Source organism: Penicillium hordei (genome assembly GCF_028827395.1).
Source record: "Penicillium hordei strain IBT 12815 chromosome Unknown utg000005l_segment0_segment0, whole genome shotgun sequence".
Classification (NCBI taxonomy): Eukaryota; Fungi; Ascomycota; class Eurotiomycetes; order Eurotiales; family Aspergillaceae; genus Penicillium; species Penicillium hordei.
Window position 1 is genome coordinate 2,037,824 of NW_026623146.1, and position 23,113 is coordinate 2,060,936.

Genomic DNA, 23,113 nt, shown 5'->3' on the forward strand with positions numbered 1-23,113 from the left:
GCACCATGGAAATTGCGATGACCTGATTTGTAAGAGGCTAATGCCAGAAATGGGACTGCAAGCTGCAGTTTTCATCTCTAGCTGCAGCTCCCCCCGTTGTCAGGATCGGTCCAATGCAGGAGAGTATCTTTGGTACAGCTCCCTCGGGAAAAATGACTAAAAGTAACTGGAACAAAATGTCGAATTCTTTGGGATTCAAAGGACAAACATTGTACTCCGTACTCTATACACATATACACAAAGTACGGGTGTTCTTTGATCTAACGGATCTTCCAATAATTCGATTTTCGCCGGCATTCTCTATCCGTGTACCACGTACGAGTACGAAGTACGAAATACAGTCTAGAACAAAGAAAACCACTCGAAAAGAAAAAAAACCCCAAAATCATTTTCGACTAGTCCAACGCCTCTGCGATAGTTTATTCGGAACAATCGGCCGAAGGTAGTCTTACGATCGGCCGAATTATGTATAGCTGCTATTAAGTTGTGATTCGAGCAGTTTTTGAAATCGCAAAACGTGAAAAACCACTCCGACCGTTTCCTACGGAATCGATCTCTCACGTGCTCTATTCCCCACCACCTACTCCAGTCGGAAACAGGCGGAAACAGTCGGATGTTTCATCGTGAACCAAAAAAAAAACAAAACAAGTTCGACGAACCTTAGCAACAATGCTCAGATCCACGGTCCGTCAGGAACCTCACTCTACTTGAAACAGTTACTATTTTTGCTTCCAACTCTGATCGGTGATCCACCAGTTCACGCCAAGATCTCTCGGTTAAACCCTTTTAAGCTTCGAAAACCATAGACAGTTTCATACACCGTTAACCGAACTTCTCCCGTGTATGCGGTGTATGGGTGGCGCTGGGCTGAAAGACATTTTCAAACCCCCAAATTCTTAACTTGAAACGGCTTGGCAAGGTCGGCCATCAGGAACACCCGATCGAGACATACTTTTAGAAAATAAGTGTGCCCCAAAAAAATCTCTCATACTACCTGCTCGCTCGTCAGTTTCCCTCTGTTTATTGCTAGAAAAAAAACAAAAACAAAGATGACCCCAACTATCACTAATGGAAACCGTGGAACGTTCTCGGATCGCAAGACTTGAAACGACGGCTCGTTTTTGCTGAGATAGACAACACAGGAACCGGATCTTATTCCCTACTCTCTCGACCGAGAGTTCTCTTCAATCGCTAGGGTGAGTTCCTGATGGTCTCAAAACCCATACCACACCACATGCAAGGGATAGTGGGGTTCGAAGGTAGAATTCATTTTTGGAAGTGCCGAGGTTATAGTACAACATACCATGGTACATACCATGGTACACACTCTACTGTATGTTGTAGACTGGTTGCCGGGGATTTAAAGTCTTTCTAGAATTCCTGTTCCAAGGTTCTTGATCAACTTTATCCATACAAGCCCTTAATATATTCCTTTGAGTTTGCGAAGAGTTTGCGAAAGAGATACTTAGGGACTGCTTATCTACATCCCAAACCCCCACCTATCATCGGCATGGAAAAGCAAAAAAGCACCATCGCCATTAAGAAACTCATGTCGAGTCCTTGATCTGGGCTAACCTACTTCGGATCCAAGTAGCCAACGGTGCGAAGAAATGTGTACCACTATTACCAGGCCGTTCACAAAACGCTAGAAGAGCCCGGTATCGCTCAGACGCAGACGTTGACGTGGCACAAAGTATCTTCGCCAGATCAACCGGACAGAGATAAGGTGGCTGTCTTGCGTCCTCGCTGATAGACGCGGTGCCCTGCATTGAGCATGCGTAGTACACGCAATGGGCAACACCAAAGCAATGTCCCAATTCATGGCTCGCCGTCCGACAAACACGGCCCAACCAGAGCGCAGACAGCAATGAAGGTGATGAATCTACTTCTGGGAGGGAACGGTAGACTGATACTGCATCCCTCACAGGACCGTTTAGCTCCGAAGTCGAATTTTGTGATCCTCGACTGTTGACCTGAGATCTTTTCTGTCTCTTTGCAGTTGGTTCCGCCGAAGCACAAGCCGACATGTACTTATTGCAATGCGACGCAGGCCATGCATGGAGACGCTCAACATCTTGCATATTATCCAGTATGGGGTTGTATCTTGCACTGGATACCACTGCAACGCGACTTCCTCCGTATGCACGGCCACATACAAACTCGTCCTCGTCATCCTCGTAGAGATCGAAGTCCACAAGAATCAAAAGGGCATATGCATCCTTTGGTAAAATGCTAACGGCCGTATCGAGAAGATCATCTAGATTGACTTGGCCCCCATATGCCCCCTCTGGCAAGGTACGTGAGCGAATCCGCACGCACTCGTCGCCGGATTGCAGACCCAGGTATTGCGGGCCTGTCTTTTTCCGAGGTCTCTTTGTGGGTTCTTCCCATGGAATGAACCGCAAGGTAGATGGTGGCATCATCTTGACAGGAAGACCGTGGTAGAAGGCAGTCAGATAATCCTGGACGTCCTTTGTACTAGGAGGCTTTGTGGAATGCTCATCGCCTGGACATTTTGGTGTTGTCCATGTTCGCATGAAGTCAACATTGGGGTCAATTTGAGGAGATGGAACGATATAGACAGTGTTTTGTTTTGCAGTTACCGGATTGCGGTGTTCCCCACCAAGCCATTCTTGAAAACTCTGCGGGTCTTCTGGGTCCCCGGAAAGGTCATCTCCAGGCAGCAACAAGGGTGCAGGGAAAACTCTGTCATCTTCTTCGAGGAAGAGTTTGTTTTCCCGTGGGAAGCTTCGGTTGTCTGCTTTTATCGCAGCAAGACGTTGCCTTGGGCCTTGTCTCCTGAAACCTGCTACAGTAGCATGAGTAGAGGAGGACAAACAGATAGACTTATGATCACACTTTGAGATGAACTTTGGTGGCATACTGGAGACTCTATTCTAAATGCGAAGAAAATGATATATGGACCTCGGGAAGAAAGGGGGATACGAGATGCGGCTCCCTTACCAAGTACGGAGTAGTCATCAAGGGAAATTATGACCTCAATAAAGATATAGTGCTACAATACTCAAGAGTAATCTCTAATAATCATCCTCGTTGTCAGTTGATTCCGCAATGTAAAATATTCATGACTTGATAATCGCGATATATATATCTTTAGCTTTTTGCAACGTAAATTTCGGTAAATTTCGAAATAATGATCATATAGCCTTCTACTTTCTCCAATATTAATATACAGTGGTGTTAAGTCTTATCAACAGCTATCGACTCACAATAAAATAAAATAAAATGGTGGTAAAATATCAAGTAGTGATTTATCGCATTTACTATGTGTTCCGGACTGCGCAGCTCGCCCAGGAAATACGTTATCCCTCAGGTCTAGGAACTGAGGGATACTCGAAATCACTTCATTATATAACCACTTTAATAATAACGTATTTCATATGCGAGCCACCTACCTTACAAAACCATAGTAAATGCAGGATTTAATCTCGGTTACTGAAAGTCTCATTCGTAACTTCGAAATTGTCGCTGGAATATGTTTTGCCATATATATGGTCAGTGGACAATATACAAGTTAGATGGAAGGAAATTTGGGAGAAATGTAGGGGTGTCTCGTCAAAATATGGGTATCGGGTATTCGCCCACATAAAGGGCTTCATCGCGTTGCGGGACTTGGTGATCACTGGTTATTGCATTCATAGCATGACTAGCAAGCTGGTCCTTTCCCCCGGCGTAGACTGGTTATCTACTGCGCAAGCGACTGATCTCAGACAAGAGCTCACCAATGGCATTTCGATGGTCTTGCGTTCCATTGCTGTACGCTTTGGTATCACGAGCAATGCGTTTGAGTGCTATTGTCGGTCTTGTAGCGCATCGACGTGGCTCTGAGCGACATCACGAATTTCAAGATACATTGTACCCGAGAATAGGGTCATTTTGATCGATTGCCTGATCGGCTGTAACCTGCAGCTGTGTTAGTGCATTAAAGCTAGATGCATGATAAGCATGATAGTCCCCTTACCGGATTCCAATCATTTTCCGTGTGGGGTTTTCCTCTTTCATGTACGGAAAGTGTATGGTGTATGAATGCACTAATAGGAACAATCTTGCCAATGCATGTAAAATGGTCCTAATATAGGATTTTGGGAGAAGCATGTACCGAAACGGAGATACAAGAAAAAGCAGAAACATTCTGTATTGAAGCTTAAGACTCAGAGAGAGAAGAAGGGAAGAGAGAGCTAGGTCTACCTACGGCAACCTCGAGCCCAACTTTCCAAGAGCAACAGCACATGATGCTCGACAGCATTTGTTCTTTCTCAACAGCAGACTAGAAATCCTGCTTCAACTGACTCAAAGGCGGAAGAACACCCTTACTTTCCAGAATTTCAAATGTCTCTTCCAACTCATCCCAAGTATCTGCATACCCAGTCCAGCCCAATTTTCTTGCCTTACTCATACTCCCTACACAACTCCAGTCTCTACCCAGTGCCATGGTTAAGAAGTTCCAAGTCGCCTTATCCCATGCGTGTTGGTCAAGATTGTACTTTTCCCGAAGCTGAACCCATGCCTTGTTGACATCCTCCCGTTTGGCCCATTTCTCTGGGTCAACCTGTAGGAAAAGTGTAGGTGGTTTCTCCAAATCCGGGTCTGTAGAGAGACCCAATGATGTGGCTGACGCCTTGAGAGGAGGATTATTTGGTAGTCGAATTGTAGATGACTCGTAGTTCCTGAATCCCTTGGTATCTGGAATACCGCCATTGGGAAACATGGGATCGGGAATGTGACACCCAAACCGGGCGGCCATACGTGGCCAGAGGTTTTGGAAGGATTCTGTATCGCCATTGATCACATTAAAGATCTGGTTTCCTGCACCCGGCGCGACAGCTGCCCAGAGACAGAACTTGGCATGTAGATTCGCTGATGTCCAGCAATTGAAAGCAAAATAGTTCGCCTTACTACCGATAAATGGCAGTTCCGAGCCAGGGAGGGCTTTGCTGACAGCACAGTAAAGTCCGAGGGCCGTTGCTTCGTTCATAAAATTGCCTCGGGCGTATCCAAGAACGTCTTCCGGGAGCGTAGCAACCCATTCCCAGCCACCTTTCTTAGCTGCCTTTTCTAGAACTCTTTGTTGGGGGTAGTAGAAGATTGGCGGCCAGGACACCCCACCAAGGTCGTTCTCTAGAAGAGGGTCATCCTCGACTAGCGGCTGCTTCCCGGGTCCGATATGTTCACCATAATGCTTGAATCCGCAGGTGAGAACGAAGCGCTTGATCCTGCGGACAGCGTCGTTGAGCTCGAGTGCCTCCAGAAAATTAGAAAGCAACGCTTCGTTTGTTCGCGATAGCTCGACTTGATCATCTGAAGCCAAGTACGCACAGAAAAAGATATACTCGGCGGAAACGCTCTGGAAGGCCTGGGCCATGTCTTGGGCTGAGCTTTGGAGGTCCAGGCTAATATGCTGGACTATAGGGTCTTTGTACCCTGGGTTCCCACGAGAGAACGAGTAAATTTTGTCGAAAGATGCATCTTTGAGGAGGTGATGCACGATAGCACTCCCGGTGATTCCTTACCGAGGTTAACTTCATATATTATGGCAAAGTCCAGGACAATACCGCTTACCAGTGGCACCAGTGACTATGGCTGAAGGCATGGTTAGTTGACTGTCTGTTGCGCCCGGAGAAGAATATGAATATGAAATATGCAGTGTTATATAGTTTCGAACAAGATCCCCCTTCCGTTTAGCCTGATGTCAACGACGTCACTCTGTGTTAATCAACGGAATATCTTCAATGGTCAATACATCCTTACCAATGTGGCGTACCTAGTTTTATTCCGGTTTTTTTGCACTCGCCAAGCTTAAAAAGTCTCCGAAAAAAGTATTGGTTGATATCTAAGCCGCTGTACTGTATGTTAAATGTAAGGCGTAGGGGGTAAGCCCCACACAGATTCCTGATTCAGTGCCTCGATACGCCCAGCTGTCAAGTTAATGGCAAATGATCAAATGGAGACTTTCGTTTGCCTAGTTGGTCAGCCTAGGGGATATTCTAGCACTTGATCGATTGTTTTGCCTATACATTGACTATTATAGACAATAATGAGGTTAAATACTGGGCATCCTCTACCTTGCTCGATTAGCTTTCTACATTTCTCAAATTCAACACAGTACCGTTTCTTTACAATGACCTCATGAGTGCCATTTCAAAGTATCGATCTGCATGGCAAGGCTGACGGTCGTAGTGCCCAAGAAAAGTACCTCGCCGCCATCGAGGCCAGCTGCAAGGTCAATCCGGAGACAATCGACAATTTATTCAAGCAACTCTGGTCCCGAGGGATTATTCATACCATACATCGTCCGTACACCAGCTTTCTGAACTTGATAGCATTGAAATTTGAAGTATAAAAAAATACGAAAGGCTGTTCTGGTCGCATATCAAACGACACTCAACACTGTTTTCAGACCTTGAATGAAACGTTGAACATCATCCTCACTGATCAACTGGCGATTACCCTCAAATTCAAGATCCAGCTTCCCATCCCGTGGGGTAGCATATATTTCCGGTCGGTTTCGAGGCAGCAGATCTGCCTCGTAGAATGATATTCGACTTTCTGTTCCAAGGAAAGTGAAGTTACGATCATCTTCTTGCTGGAAGGAGGTCCGCCAGCCGAAGTCCTTTGTGTCATCTGGCCAATCGGTGCAGTTTCGGATAATTTCTTCCATCCCGGCGGTTTCGTATCGGGAATCCTCAATTAGCTGACGCTGTAATTGCAATGCAATGCCCGAAAGAGTAGCATGGTCATCAATGTGCACGCTGATAGGGATTTCGGTCATAGATGGACCGACCACATTTTGCAGACTGGTCGGTAGCATCGACCGGCCAGTGACCAGGCGACCAAATACAACGTGAACTTGCTGATACTGGTGGGATAATACCATGGCACATGCGGCATGGAATAAAGTTGCGGGCGACATCCCCTCAACCAACTGCCCTTCAGGCATTGGGATCGTCGCTTTTACCGTCAGCCGGTCCTTGGTAGTGTACACATGGTTGGAATAATCTATACTACTCCACTTGGGATTTGGAGTGTGTTTGAGGCGCGAGGTCCAATAGGCAAAGGCGTCTGTCTTCTTATCCTCCCTATAGGTGATATATTGAGCAAACTTGGGTTGGTCAGGGAGAGTGTCGCCGCAATAGAGTGAAGAGAGACTGCAGAGAACAGTTTCCCAGCTAAATCCGTCGAATTGGGCATGCGAGATCCGGAAAATGAGTCGGTGTTTCCCAGAGGGACTCCGTACTGCCATGAATCGAATGAAGGAAGAGCCAAAGGCTCGAATCCGCTTTCGATCTAGCTCACAAATGGAATCGACGAAGGTTGTCACATCATCCTCATGACTTGCCTGGAAGTTGTCATATGCGGGATTCAAATGTTCGAGCAAAACCTGCCAGAATCGACCATGCGTTTGAACGAACACCGTACGAAGGATGTCGTAATGGTCTACTAGCTTGCGACACGACAACTCTAACCGTGAGAAGTCGACATCTGCTGGGAGATCGAAGATCCAATGAGGCAATCGGCTGGGCGGGTCTTGGAAAGCATCCAAAATTGCACAGGCTTGGAAGTCGGTGCAAGGAAGGACATCAATAACGTTCCCAGCCCCTGGGTCGAGGAGCGGATCAATAAAGTCAGCGAAGAAGTGCTTTGGATCATTCGCCTTGAGCAAAGCGAAGGGTCGCAACAATGGCAGGGACTCCTCCTCAGTGGCCTCCTGAACTAAAAGGGCGAGTTGAGAGAGCCGTGGCGCGTTGAAAATATCCGCGACTGTGAGCGTGAGCTTCTCATTTCGTGCTGCTGCCACCAGTCGCATGGCTGCGATGGACTCTCCACCAATTCTGAGGAAGTTGCTGTCGACATTGATAATTTTCGGATCTATTCCAAGAACCACAGACCACAGTACTTGTAGTTTCTGTTCCATCACTGTCGTGGGTGCATGATGGGTATTCCCGTGAGACTGCAGTTTTGCTAGTTTTTCCAAAGTCTGAACAGCTCCCAACTGCCGTAGAGTTCTTCTATCTGTTTTGTCGGTGGTAGTCATTGGAATCTTGTTGATGGGGATGTAGGCGCCAGGAACCATGCTAGGAAAGAATCACAGTTAACCCCAGTCGCATTTGTCGAGAGTAGCAAAAATGTTGTTGAATGGGGGAATACATACTATTGCGGTAAAGAATTGGAAAGCCTATCCTCCAAACCGTCGATCAAACGCGTCAGCTTCGATAAAGTGGCTTCTTCGGACCACTCCTCTTCAGGGGGAGATAGGGCAAAAAAGACGGCGAGAATGGGACTGCTATTGCTCGGGGTAATAATCTCTGCCGCAAGGCCATCACATAGATCAGGATGGCGGAGGTTAGCACGGATATGGTATTCAACTTCAGCCAGCTCAATTCGCTGGCCTCGAAGTTTGACCATACCATCCTTACGGCCGAGGAAATCCAGCGACCCATCTGAGTTGTATCGAAGTAGGTCACCCGTCTTGTATAGGGTGGCCTGACGGCCGGGAAGGCTTGGTGAGCCTTCCAACAACCAGGATGGATTTTGAATGTACGCAGCAGCAGTCTTGTCAGAGTCATCGAAATATCCTCGACTGACCGTGGGACCCTCAATGAGAAGCTCTCCCACAGCGCCAATTGCGGCCAGACGATCGGGGCGGCCCGGTTGCACCAGCCATGTCCGGGCTCCATATGAGTACCCTACATGATTGTTTCGTCCGTTAGACCGTAGAGGTGCAAACGTGAGGGCCTGTGCGCATTCAGCCGGACCGTAGATTCCAATGACAGCCTCAGTCTGTTTCCACCGAGCAACCTCAGTGGTAGGGATGGGTTCGCCCCCCATGGCCAAGGTTTTGAGTTTAGGCATACTCGATGGCTCCAAAGATCGCACCACAGAGGGTGTAAAGTAGGAATAGTTGCAATTCATGCGATTGAATGCCCCCGCAATGTCATTTCGACGATCCAACTCGTCGGGAATACAAAGACAGCCTCCGCGAATCAATGTCTGAAGGGTGTTGGACCATGATACATCAAAGCTGTACGAGACAAAGTCAAATACGCGTGTGCCTGGTTGAATACGTAGCATCTCTGCTTGATGCACTGCAGCAGATGCAAAATTCTGATGTGTAGTGACGACACCTTTAGGTGTTCCCGTAGAGCCGCTGGTGAATACCACTGATATTGAAGAGGTTAGTACAGTCATTGAAGAGAAAGAGAGAAAAAAAGGAGGAGATACGCACCGTATAGAACATCGGATGGGTGAACTGTGGGCAAAGGCTGGACCGGAGTATCTTTAGCCACTAAGTCGAGGTAATCTTGGTCAATCACCTTGACTTCAGCATCAGATAAACGACTTGCTAATCCTGCGGTTTTTGCCGATGCTAGGATAACCCGAGGATTGACTTGTCTGACGATAGACTGCAGTCGGGATTCTGGTTGAGTGGAGTCCATTGAGAGACACGCAGCACCTGATTTCATCACCCCAAGAGCTGCCACTGGATGCCAGATGGACTTCTCAAAGCAAAGTGGAATGACGGTACCGGGACCAACACCAAAAGCCATCAAGTGCGAGGCCAACTGATTGGACAGTTCATCCAACTCGAAATACGTTAAATTGCCGTTCCAGGCGCAGATGGCTGGCTGGTCTCCATGCTTCTGAGCAGTTGTACTGATCAAGCTGTGCACGCATTTAGGAATTGCCGGGGGGACAGACGAGTTCCACTTCCATAGCTCTGCCAGGTCGGCGCCACTGAGAGTTTGAACGTGGTCGACAGGCTGCGTCGTAGCGATACATACTTGACGCAAGACGTGCTCGAATTGAGAGGCAATTCGTTCCATCTGCGCTGGATCCACCACCATAGAATCAAAGCTGAACTCAAGTTGCAGACCATTCGTGTTGGTAAGTTGGCACATGATCATGATAGCGTTTGGATTGGAGTCATCCAGGTCCTGAGTTGCGGAGACTAATTGTCTGGGATGCTCGTAGGGGCCATTAGGATGATCGTCAGACTCGCCTTGAATAGCGGGCTGAACAACGAGAAGAGTATTGAAACGGCTTCCGCGATCAGTGTTTGTATCAATGCGCCGAATTGTGAGCAACTCAGTCTGTTCGTAGGCAATCATGTCGATGGACTGCTTTTGGATGTTAGCGAGCAGATTATCGACCGATTCTTGGAAGTCAAGTTTGACTCGGATAGGCACAGCATTTATAAGAGGCGCGACCATGCGGTCCAAACCTTGCAGAGGAGCTTGTCGGCCCGTAACCATGGCGCCGAAAACCACATCGTCCGAATCCATGTACCGCGCAGTAAGGATGGCCCATGATGCACGAATTACTGCGATGATAAATATGTCAGCAATTTCTAGGGAGAACAGTAAGGTAATAAAAGGAAACAATGGGAACATACAAGTTGACGGAGTGACATCTCGCTGTGGCCACTGGAATTTCTCCAGATTGCGTCGTACTGTGCTATCTGCTTTGGGTTGATGATCCGCATGAGGCAATGCTGGAAAGGGGATTGCTTCGAAATCTGCAAATTCACGACTCCAAAAGTCCTTTGCCTTCTCAGCATCAACCGCTATGACATGTCTGATGAAAGCTTGGAATGATGCCACTGGGGCTTGCTCGTCAAGGACTCCATCATAAGCTTTAGACACCTCGTCCACGAGAAGGTTCAATGAATATCCATCATATATCGCATGATGCTGAGTGAGCAGACAGTAACGTTCCTGGTTGAGTTCATCTTCAACAATGACAAGCCTAGTTAATGGGGTGGCCAGACCCATGGGCCTGTTTCGATATTTTTGGAGATATTGCTGCAGCGGTTGAGGGACGTCCCAGTGCAGCGGTTCGTCCACAATACCTTGCACGAGACCCTCTGTTGGACAGTCGACAATTCGTGAACGAAGGATGGAGGCAGAACCTCTACTCACCATTTCCCACGCATTCATGAGACGCGACTCGTCGACATTCTTCCTCAGTTTGAGCAAGAGTCGAGCAACATACGAGTTGGCGCGTTTGGCAGTCATGGAGAGCAGCGATTTTTGGACACCCGTACAGGGGAAGATGTCTTCAATTTGGCTGTTACGGATCTGGCATTGGCTCGCGAAGTCATCCAAGATGACCTTATGTTCCGAGGGGTACTCTAGGAGAGAGAAGGGACTGACCACTTCCATCTCCTTGGTATCTTTCGGAGACAAGGCAGAAATTGCCTGTGCCATTTCGGACAATCGAGGCGTGGTGAGAATATTATGAACTGACAAGGACAGCCCTTGCATACGAGCCAAGGAGGCCAACCGCATCGCCGAAATGGAGTCGCCACCCAGACGAACGAAGCTACTCTCTGCCCCAATTTTCTCGGCGGGTACACCGAGGACTTCAACCCATAAGGTTTGTAGGTGGCATTCAGAGGCTGTGCTTGGGGGCAACGTAGTTGCAGGAGCATCACTGCGCGCCAATAGTTCTAGAGTCAAACTGGAACCCATCTCGCGCAACCGTCGTCGGTCTGTCTTGCCACTCGCCGCCATGGGCATAGATGGGGTTGCGATATAAGTTGCAGGGACCATGTAAGACGGAACCCGGTGCGGCAACTCAGCTTCAAGATAGGGCAACAAGGCGGCTAGGTGTGCTTGATCGCAGTCAATGAATACGGCAAGCATTGGCCGGCCTGTGGCTATTGGCTCTATAACCTCTGCCACTGCTGTTGGCGCAGCTCCTGACAAAGATCGATCCATTAGGCACTGCATGACATGATGCTCAACATCTGCAAGCTCAATGCGTTGGCCTCGCAGTTTAACCTGTGTGTCCTTTCGGCCCACGAACGCAAGATTTCCAGTGAGTGGATGATATTTGACGAGGTCACCAGTCTTATACATCCGACCACGCCGCCCCGGAACTTTTCCATTAGGGGAGCCCTGACCTAGCCAGTATGGATTCTCAATGAAGGCTGCTGCTGTTTTCTCTTCATTCTGGAAGTAACCTTGTCCCACTAGAGGTCCCTCGAGATACAGCTCACCTACAGTTCCAAGAGGTGCCAGTCGGTCTTGGTCCCCTGGGTCCACCACCCAGGTCAGAACGCCGATGCCCTTCCCAATGGAGTGTACCGCAGCGGCTGTTGTCTTGGGAACTCGATGATAGAGGGTAATAGCAGAGCATTCCGAAGGTCCATATACCTCAAATGCGTTGACATGTGGGGCCCATCGAGCGAGATCCTCTGGCAAGACCGCCTCGCCTCCAAGAAAGAGATAGCGCAGGGTAGGAGTACGCTGCGGGTCTATCCACCGTGCAGTGGAGGGGGTTAAGAAAATGTGCGTGGTCTCAAACCGGCGCACGCTCTCGGTCAGATCGCTTTTCCGTTCTTCCTCGCTGGGGATACATAACGTGCCCCCGGCGTTCCATACGTGAAAGAGGCACCAGTAGACCGCATCAAATGAATAGGAAGAGAAATCATATAGACGCGTCGTTGAATTCATTTCAAGCGTGGATTGCTGGTGGACCACTGCACTGGTGAATTGTTGGTGATGCATGAGACATCCTTTGGGAGTTCCGGTGCTGCCACTTGTAAAGACGGTGTATAAAAGATCATCTGGAGATACAGACGGCAGGTCGTGACTTTCGGGGTCCCCATTCATCACATCGGCCTCAAAGAAGGTAGATCCCTTCCCCAAGGCCACTGGGTGGGCCACCCATCGTAAGCAGCGATGTTCCTGGGAGATTGATGACAATAGCAAAGTGGGATTTACCTGCCGCAATATGTCATCAAGACGAATATCAGGCAGTGATGGATCCAAGAGGAGGGTGGCACCACCAGCTTTTATAACGGCAAGCACTGCAACCATGGCGTACAAGCTTTTCTCAAAGCAAAGCGGCACAATCACGTTCCTTTTCACTCCCATACGTACCAGGTAACCTGCGAGCCTGGTTGACAGCTGATCTAACTCAGCATATGTTAAACTACCATCCCATGCAGAGATAGCCACCGAGTCAGGCTGGCATTGTACAACTTGCTTGATTAGATCATGCATGCATCGATCTATAGTGGTAGGCAATTTTGCGTTCCAGGTCCAGATGTCATTCAGATGAGACTGGGTCATCATGTTTACATCTCCCAGCGAAGTATGAGGCAATTTCTGTGTGCACATGCTCCGAAGGGCCTGATCCAGGTGCGCTGCCATGGTTTGAATAGTTTCGGACTGAACAATGGCGGAGTCATAGCAGAACTCGACCTTCAGCCGACTTGGCTCTAGGTTACACACTACCGATAACGCATAAGAGCTAAAGCTATGGTATCGGGTGGCCTCATCCTGTTCAGCGGTCCGACATACAAACAAGCCAGTATCGTCCATAGTCTGCTCGGGTGGTTGGATCACGAGCAAGGTCTGGAAGCGACATGCCTCTTCTGCGGGAGTGCTGACTTGCCGGATGTTCGACAATCCTGTTTGCTCATGAGGGATCATCTCTCGCTCTTGATCCTGGATAGATTGGAGAAATTGCGGGATAGTGGCGTCGAGTTTGATTTGCACACGAACAGGAACTGTGGCAATGGTTGGGCCTGCAATTCTCTCCGTGCCCTGAATGGGGGCTTTACGACCCATGACGACTGTGCCGAACACCACGTCAGACGAGATCGCATATTGGCCGCACACGAGGCTGAATGCTCCACGGATTATGGTTGAAGGAGTGAACCCATCTGTTCGCCATTTAACATTGTTGATTACAACAGTTTGGGTGGAATTCGTTCTTGGCTGATAACTAGCCGAGGGAAGCAGTGGGAATTGCGAAGCTTCACAGCCTTCAAATTGTGTCTTCCAAAACTTGGCACCGGCTTCCTTATTCCGACTGGAGACGTATTTGACGAATGACTGGAAGGGACATAATCGAAGAGGGGTTGCTCCATAGTAAAGACTCTTTAGCGTGCCCATTATCATAGCTGAAGCCGGCCCATCATATATCGAATGATGCATTGTCAATGCAAAAGACCAGCGCACTGGGCCGGAAGCACCAGATGGTTCATGATTTGACTTGCATGAGAACAACCCACAACGCATGAGAGGAGTACCCAACCCCATGGGATACTGACGGTCCTGGCTCAGGTATTCTTCCACGCTCCCGGCCTTGCTCCAATCTGTTCTCTCCCGGATCACGGCTTGAACAAATCCCTGCCCAGGAAGATCGACTATACGTGTGCGAAGGATAGGCACTATGCGCACCAGCTCTTCCCAGGCGTGTTCGAAGCGGCGGACATCTATCGAAGGGGCTAGCTCCTGCACATTGCGACCGGTGTAATCACCTTGGGACTTGATTGTTAAAGCTAGCAAACCTGTCTGGAGAGAGGTGCAAGGGAATAAATCTTCAATGTCATCCTCATTGACAGTACAAGCGGATGCTGCCTGGTGGCGGGCTAGCTTCAGGTCTTGGCCATGATCCAACAGCGTAAAAGGCTCAATGCTGTCATCTGGTGCATCCTCCAAGTTTTGCAGGAGGCTGGCCATCGCTTCTAAGATGGGAAATTCCATCACCCCGGCGACAGTAAGCAACAGGCCGTGTTGGCGAGCGGTACCTACCAATCGCATAGCATCAATGGAGTTGCCAACCTGCAGGAAACTATCGATGGCCGAGATTGTCTCCGGTTCGATCCCTAGAGTAAGAGACCATAACCTCGCTAACGTGATCTCGGCGGTTGTGGCTGGTAGCCGTCCCGTGGATCCTTGGCTGGATGGAGTGGACGACGCAGCAATCTCAAGCAGCCGCCTTCGATCTCGCTTCCCGTTTGTAGTCAAAGGAACACTTGGAAGTGCGATATACCACGAGGGGACTGCATATCGAGGAAGAACCGCCTGGAGCTTTTGGTTGAGTCCACTGGTTAGTTGGTCGATATCCTCTTGGGTGACGACGAACCCCACGAGTATCATTCCGCCTCCACCTGGGGGCGGGATGGTATCGACAATGACCTCAGTATGTTCGCCTGGCCGATCAAGACATCGTTGAATTTGGGTCTCGACCTCCTTTGGCACCACTAATTGACCAAGTACTTTGAGTTGAGAGTCCTTTCGCCCCAAAAACACCAGATAGCCGTCGGAGTCGTATCGGGCTAGATCCCCTGTTCGATAGACACAACCCTGCCTTCCTGGACGAGTTGCCCCGAACCCACGAGAGAGGAATGTGGGGTTTTGGTAGAAGTGCTTGTCTGTAAGAGATGCATTTCCCACATAGCCACTAGCAACTGCAGGCCCCTGCACCACGATCTCGCCGATCGCACCAAATGGAACAAGTCTCTGTTGGTTTTGAGGATCTACAAGCCAGCAGCGGCACAAGTCAATGTGTGCAATTACACCGCTGGACCAATTGGGCTCATCTGCCGGATAGACGGTAACTGCAGGGAATTCGGCAGGCCCGTACCAATTGCGGACAGCACAGCTCCCTTTCCACCTTTCAACGTCGCCCTGCAACACGTTTTCACCCCCCATCACAATAGTGGACAACCCCGGTACATCTTGCGGACGCAGCAACCGGGCGGTGGACGGGGTGATAAATGCCCAGTTCGCCCCGAAATGATTAATTGCAGCCGCGATACCGTCGAGGCGTTGAGCTTCAGATGGAATACACAGACAGGCCGTATGAGTCAGCCCAATTATTGTTTCCAGCGTCGCGACATCAAAATCGTACGATGAGAATTGAAACATGCGCGAAGAGGGGGTTACCGACAAACGCAGAGTCGGTTCCTCTGCGTTTGCAGCCAGAGCTCGGTGACTCCAGAGAACATGTTTTGGTTCACCAGTGCTTCCGGAGGACACCAGAATTGAGGCCGGACTATCCATATCCAGGACAGGTAGTGGTGTGATAATTTCTTCCAATGGGGTCTCCAAAATTTGCTCCATGGTAATACAGCGAGCATACTTCGAAACTGTCGCCAAGCGCCCGGGTGAAGCCAGGGCAACCTCTACACCAAGATGCTGGAAAGTACGATTCATTCTCTGCTCTGGCATGTCTGCTGATTGTAGCAGAGTCACTCCACCGGCTTTCCAAACGGCAACCTGAGCCAGTGGCATATATCGAGACTTCACAAAGCACAAGGGCACAACGGACCCTTTCGTGACTCCCAAATGCAGAATTAACTTGCGCGCGACAACGGTAGAGATCTGGTCGAGCTCGCCATATGTGAACTGGCCATCCCATGCATCAATGGCGATAGCCTCGGGGTCTATTTTGGCACATAGACTAATCCTGTCATGTACAAATGTGGTTGGGTCCGGGGGTAGGTCGGCGTTCTGGGTCCAGAAGCGCTCCAGGTCGAGCTCACTGGCTGTCTGGATGGTGTTCAGTGTCGTCTTATCCGGAGACCTTGTACACAACTGGCGAATGACTGTCTCCAGCTGACAGACTATCCTTTTAATCTGCCGCTTGTCGGTGATGTTTGGGTCAAAGCTCATTTGAATGTTGAGTCCCGAGGTGGTAAGCTGACAGATAACCATCAAGCCATACACATTGAATGGATCGATCCCCAAGGTGCTCAAATTGGAGGCAAAGCTCCGTGCCTTGAACAACCGACTATCTTCATGCAGGCTGTTCCCTTTGGTTATTGGCTGAACCACCAGCAAAGTCTGGAACAACCCACCATTGCGATTCCCGTTGGCTCGTTGAATGTTTGGCAAGCCGTATTGCTCATAAGACATGATATCCAACCCCTGTTTTTGGAGGCCTTGGAGGAATGTCTCAACCGTATTCTCCCAATCAATCGACACAGAAATTGGAACCGTTGCAATAGTTGGCGCTACGCAGTTCTCCATGCCGTTTATATTTGCCTGTCGTCCACTCACTGTCACCCCAAAGATCACATCACTGGAGGCCACATATTGCGACGAGAGGACTGCCCACGCTGCGCGGAGGATTGTGGATGGTGTTGCTCCCTTGGACGGCCAGTTTAGGGCAACCGGATGCTCCATAAATTCACTGGCTTGTGGCTCATACGTGCTGGATGGTAGGATAGGGAAGGAACGGAACTCAGCGCGAGATAGCTGGGCCTTCCAGAAAGCGTCCGATTCCTGGGTATTTATCTGACTCAAATGGCGAATGAAATGCTCCACTCCAGTAACCGTCCTTCCTGGCTGATTGTAATACTGAGCCTGGAGTTCTTCGAGAACCATGGGCAGTGAGCTGCCATCGTACAAGCAGTGATGAATAGTGAATATGAACGTGCTATCGATGATGGCCGCACGGCAAAGCTGGGTTCCTAGAGCCATCGGCTCCGTCTCATCGTCATGCAAGTACTGCTGGATGTTTTGACCAGATCTCCAAGGTGTGTCATTGAGGACGACCTGCACAAGCCCTTTGCCAGGGAGATCCACGATTCGGGTTCGCATAATAGAGAGTTTGGCGATTGTCCTCTCCCAGGCATTTTTGAGTCGGTCTGGATTAATATCGCTTTGAAGTGGCAATACACTACGAGATACATATTGCCCATTTCTTCGGGCCCCCAGCGCCAGCAATCCCTCTTGAAGTGCTGTACAGGGGTAGATATCAAGAACTCGATCTGGCGAGACCGAACAAATTTGAGCCACATACGATCGACAGTGTGACTCGTCCACCCCACGGGGTAAAAGTGAGAATGCTGGAATGTCTTGCATATCCACATGACTTTCGCCGTGAATCATTTTCTCCGCCATCTTCGCTAGCTCGGGGAAATCGAACACATCGGCAACAGTGAGAGAAAAGCGCTTCGTACGGGCCATTCCAACGAGGCGCATAGCGCTGATCGAGTCTCCTCCCAAGCGAAGGAAGTGGTCGGTCGCGTAGATGACATCCGGCTCAACCCCCAGCACATGAGCCCACATTTGCTGTAATAATTTCTCGTTCTCAGTGCTGACCTTTCTGGCTTGCTTTCGAGTTGGTTGCATTTCCGCCAATTGTGCCAAGGTGAGGGAACCTCCAATTTCGCGTAATCTTCTCCTGTCTGTCTTTCCTGTCGGACCGATAGGAAGTTCACTAAGCGGTATGTACATCCTGGGAATCATATAAGATGGAAGAATGCTGGCAAGATGATTCTCCAGAGCATCGACCGGCCATACGATTTGAAGATATGCCTGAGGATCTGCGCGATCAACGGCATCAGTAGGACTGATGAAAAGGGCCAAAGTATCGTTATGACCGCAAGCCGGAGAAAATATCTCTGCGACAAGCCTGGTGTCCACCAAACCGGCCAGGAAGTCTTGGATGCACCGTTCTATTTCTCCTAGGTCAATACGCTGGCCTCTGATCTTTCGCTGAGAATCCTGGAGGCGCCCAAGGTAGACGATACGACCATCCGAGTCGTAGGTAACCAGATCACCAGTACGATATACTGGACCTGGTCGACCAGGGGTCTTCCAGTGGCCATCTTGCAGCCACGATGGGGAAATGAAACTCTCTTTGTTCAACTCAGCGCCATTGGCTCCAGCATACTGAGCTAGCATAGAGCCCTCCATACACAACTCGGCCACTGCTCCCACTGGGGCTAGTAGGTTGGGGTCTTTTGGATCGACGAGCCACGCCAGCCCGGCGCGACCTTGCCCAATCATACCTGGACGCCAACTGTCGGAATCTATAAGGCACGAAGTAGCCACCGAGGCTTCCGCTGGCCCGTACCAGTTATGTACAGTTTTCTGGGCGTCTAACCATCGAAGAGCAGTCTTGTGCTCGAGCTTCTCACCCGCAAATACCATTGTTTTCATAGATGGCAAACCACCAGCGCTCATGGTGTCTGACACAGATGGGGTCAGACACATCCAATTGGCGTTGTAGCCGTTGATTGAGTCGGTCAGCCGATTCCTTCGGTCTGTCTCCGATGGAATACACAAGCAACCTCCAGCAAGCAGGGTAGCCAAAGTCTCTACTGTGCTCACATCAAAGTCGTAACCGGCAAACTGGAAGACTCGGCTCGTGTCAGTCAGTCCAAATGCCATGATGGCGGCTCGTATATTAGCTGATAAGGCGCTGTGACTCCATTCAATAGCTTTTGGTGTTCCAGTGGAGCCTGAAGTAAATAGAAGAAGAGCAGGATCACTGGGCAGGTGACGATATGGCATATATTTAACAACATCATCGGAGCCTTTCATTTCCGAAGTAATGAGGTCGGCGATGCTGAGGACTGGGATCAACATGTGGAATGGAGATGAATCGGACGGGGTGGAGGTAACCGCAATTTGGGGCTGCAAACTCTCAATCACTTGCATGGCTCGAGATTTGGAAACTGGTACAGACATCGGCAGAGCTATTGCACCAATTTTGAGGGCTGCAAGCATCATCACTGCCTGCCAAGCACTTTTCTCAAAGGCCAGGATAACGATCGATCCAGGAAGCACACCTTCATGGCGAAGTCGAGCAGCCAGCGTTACAGACCAGCTCTGCACCTGTTGGGCTGTTAACTGCTTGTCCCACGCAGATATCAAAACTGCTTCTGGTTTCGCATTGCTTTGCCGATGCAGACCATCGGTGATGGATTCAAACTTGGGCTCCAGCCGCGCTGCGTTCCATGTCCAAATATCAGCCAAGTCGTCCTTGGTGACAACAGTGATATTGCGTAGGCTCATATGGGTACACTCCCCCGAGCATAGCTGCCGCAGCAAATGTTCAAATTGTACTGACATTCTCTGGACCTGTTTGGCTGGAATGGCACCAGAATCAAAGTTGATTTTCAGTTCAACTCCTGACTCGTGCAATTGGCAGATAATCATCATCGCATAAGGGTTATACATGCCCACAGTGTCGGCTTCGCCATCCTTGCAAACAATTTTCAAACTGCCAGGTTGGTCAGAGCTGCTAACAACACTACTCGCCCGGCTGAAAAGACTGTCGACCTCGTGACTGTTTGCCTGCTGAGCCGGCTGGACCACCAGGAGCAGCTGGAAAAGGTTGGCATCCTCAACTAATCCAGCAATCTGCTGCAACCCTAGCTGTTCGTGCTCAGTGGCCTCCACTGCCTGTCTCTGAACCTGTTCAAGCCAGCTCTCGACTGTTTGATCCCAGTCAAATTTAGCGCGGACTGGGACAGTCGCGATTGTCGGTCCTGCAATTCGTTCGATCCCGGCCACAGCGGCCTGCCGCCCGCTGATCGTGGCTCCATACATGATATCGTTGGAATTGGTGTATGAGGCTAGTAACAGGGCCAATGTTGCTCTAACTAGTGATGACGGTGTGGTCCCCGAATGTGTCCATGAAATTTCAGAGACGTTATGGTTGAAGTCAAGTTTTTCCCCTTGCCGATACCCTGGAGATGGGAAAGTATTTGTTTCAGACCCTCCATCTAGGTGGCTCTTCCAATAGAGCGATGAAGCCTCCGTGTTCATCCCTTTTGTATATTGCACAAATGACTGGAAGGGCAGAATAGGCGAGGGAGTCGCCTTCTCATAGTACTCGGCTTCAATAGCATCCAATATCAGCTTGGTGGACCAGCCATCGAAGATCGAATGGTGCATTTCCACAATAAGACTGGGCGACTCCCCAGAAATTAGGCCAGCCCGACACAAAGGGACCCCAAGTCCCATTGGAATTGAGTCTTCGATGAAGTTGGTGATACTCTCGTATCGACCCAACATGATGGGGGAGTCGACAACAACTTGAACTAGACCATCGCTGGTTAGGTCGATGACTCTTGTTCGCAGGATCGAAGCTTGATGAACGGTATTTAGCCATGCCTTTTCGAACCGGGAGAGAGCTGTGTGGCTAGGAAGTTCAAACAATGTTCGTGCAACGTTATTGGCTTCGCCTCGAGCTGTGATAGAGAGCATTCCTTGCTGGAGTGCGGTGCACGGATATATATCTTCGACTTGAGCCAATTCGATATTGCAGAGTTTAGCAGCCTCCTCGCACATTCTTTGAGTATCTGCCGGACGGCCCATCAGAGAGAATGGCACGATTCCTTCGCCCTCAGAAGAGAAAGAATCCTCCTTGATAATGAGGGCAAGATCACTCAGCACTGGACTCTTGAACACGTCAGCCACCGTGATGGATAAATTGACATTCCGTGCTGCCGCGACCAACAACATAGCTGCAACTGAATCCCCTCCTAAGCGGAGGAAACTATCTGTGGTGCTGATTATAGTCAATGGGATCTTCAATACGTCCGCCCAGAGCTCACGAAGCTGCTCCTCCATAGCAGTTGATGGGTCACGGTATTCTTGAACCGGAAGGATGGTTGACTGTAATTGAAGAAGTTCCTCCAAAGACAAACTATCTCCTAGCTCTCGTAGTTTTCGCCGGTCGATTTTGCCCGTGGCAGCCACTGGTATGTCTTTGACGGGGAGATAGATGCTGGGGAGCATAAATGCTGGTAATGCACCATCTAGGTCGCGCACAAGGTTATTCATCACGGTCTTGACAGTCTCGGAGTTTTTATTCTTATTCTGCACAAAGAGCGCAAGCAGTCCGGTATCGCTTCCCTGGGGGGTCACGATATCCGCAACTATTGTTAGTGCGTCGTTCAGACAAGCACGCGCATGGTGCTCCACATCGCCAATTTCAATCCGTTGACCTCTGATCTTCAATTGCGAGACATCCTTCCGCCCTAGGAACAGGATACTTCCATCCGATCGGGTCTTGACTAAGTCCCCGGTCCTGTACAGGCGGCCTTGCCGCCCAGGGACACCGGTGCTCCCAGACAAAAGCCACCGTGGGTTATCGATGAACGACTCGGCGGTCTTTTCTTGATTGGACAGGTACCCTTGCCCAACCATGGGTCCCTCGAGGTACAGTTCTCCTGGAGTTCCAGGAGGAACAAGCTGGCTGCTATCGTTGGGGTTGACAATCCAGAGACAGAATCCCGTGCCTCTCCCAATACCCGGCCGGCCTTCCTCGCAGCGGTTGAGCTGCGAGAAGGTACATTTCCAGGTACACTCAGTGGGACCGTATGTATTGAGCAAACGAACACGGCCAGCCCATTGAGTCACGTTTTCTCGATACGGCATCTCTCCACTCAAAAGTACAGTTTGAAGCGTTGGTGGGACCGAAGTAACTGTTCGTAGAACAGTGGGGGTGATATTGATCAGAGTAGTCGCAAATGCCGTGATTGTAGCTGATAGGTTATTCACCATATCTTGCTCGTTGGCAACGCATAGACAACCGCCCGCGCACAACGCATGGAGAACATTACTCCAGGCCACGTCAAAGGAGTAAGGTGCAAAATCGAAGACGCGCGACTCTCGGTGGAAGCCAAGAGCTTTGCCCTGGTGATGTACAGCACTTCTCACGTTGGCGTGGCTAATACACGCCCCTTTGGGCTCACCCGTAGTTCCGCTGGTTTGAAGCACTAAAGTTAGCACCCTTATTTACCTAAAATGTTGGGTCACGGATCTCTTACGAGGTAAAAGATATATAGACTATGTCGTTAGGTGATACCACAGGCAAAACAAGCGTCTGCTCTTTTATGGTACCCGCAATCTCCAGCAGACTATCGTCGAGCTGAAGGATGGGTGAATCGCACAAAAAGGATGCTCTCTTTTGAGTCGCTGCGCAACAAATCATTGCTTTTGGCTGCGCATGCTCAATAATAGATCGAAGTCTCGCATCTGGATGAATCGAATCAAGGGCAATGGCCGCGCAACCCGCTTTGATGATACCCAACATAGCGACAGATGTCCATCGTGACTTGGGGAAAAGAAGGGTGATTGGGGATCTTGGCGGGATTCCTATTTTGCAGAAATGATAAGCAACATAATCACTCAAGGTGGATAGTTGAGCGTAGGTAAAATCTCCATCCCACGCGCAAACAGCGAGAGCATCTGGTTGTTTTTGTGCTACCTCAGCAATCAAGTCATGAACGCAGCCTGTGATAGACTCTGGGACAACAGTATTACTAGCCCAGATGTTATCAAGTTCTTGCGACGAAGGTGATGCAGCACCTGGTGCATCCGGCGTTGGTAGCTGAGTACCCTGGTTCGTCTCTGTCGCAATCATTCTGATATTTCATGAAGATGATTCCAGTTACACAACTGTAGGGGAAGGTTATCCTCGGCTCTTAATCTGAATTTTGAGAATGTTAGCTTCTCGGTATCAGCCATGGAGCATTGAACGGGCCAGGAATCATCTCCACTTTGTGGATCTCCATTTGACAAGTGCGCACTCGGCAGTGCATGCATAT

The 23,113-nt window shown here is 49.6% G+C and overlaps 3 protein-coding genes across 3 annotated transcripts; all 3 read right to left on the reverse strand.

Moving 5' to 3' along the window:
- Positions 1–1,547: 1,547 nt before the first annotated feature.
- Positions 1,548–2,882, reverse strand: N7537_009716 (uncharacterized protein; the record flags this gene model as incomplete). The annotated part of the gene is made up of 1 exon (XM_056900770.1): positions 1,548–2,882. The coding sequence occupies one exon, from the start codon at positions 2,880–2,882 to the stop codon at positions 1,548–1,550; it is 1,335 nt and encodes a 444-aa protein (XP_056749438.1).
- Positions 2,883–4,288: 1,406 nt separating this feature from the next.
- N7537_009717 (SDR family oxidoreductase) lies at positions 4,289–5,611 on the reverse strand (the record flags this gene model as incomplete). The annotated part of the gene is made up of 2 exons (XM_056900771.1): positions 4,289–5,526; positions 5,581–5,611. The coding sequence occupies 2 exons, from the start codon at positions 5,609–5,611 to the stop codon at positions 4,289–4,291; spliced, it is 1,269 nt and encodes a 422-aa protein (XP_056749439.1).
- A 780-nt stretch (positions 5,612–6,391) lies between these two features.
- Positions 6,392–22,929, reverse strand: N7537_009718 (AMP-dependent synthetase/ligase; the record flags this gene model as incomplete). Its single annotated transcript, XM_056900772.1, has 5 exons — positions 6,392–8,093; positions 8,171–9,179; positions 9,245–10,339; positions 10,412–21,416; positions 22,372–22,929. The coding sequence occupies 5 exons, from the start codon at positions 22,927–22,929 to the stop codon at positions 6,392–6,394; spliced, it is 15,369 nt and encodes a 5,122-aa protein (XP_056749440.1).
- Positions 22,930–23,113: the final 184 nt, after the last annotated feature.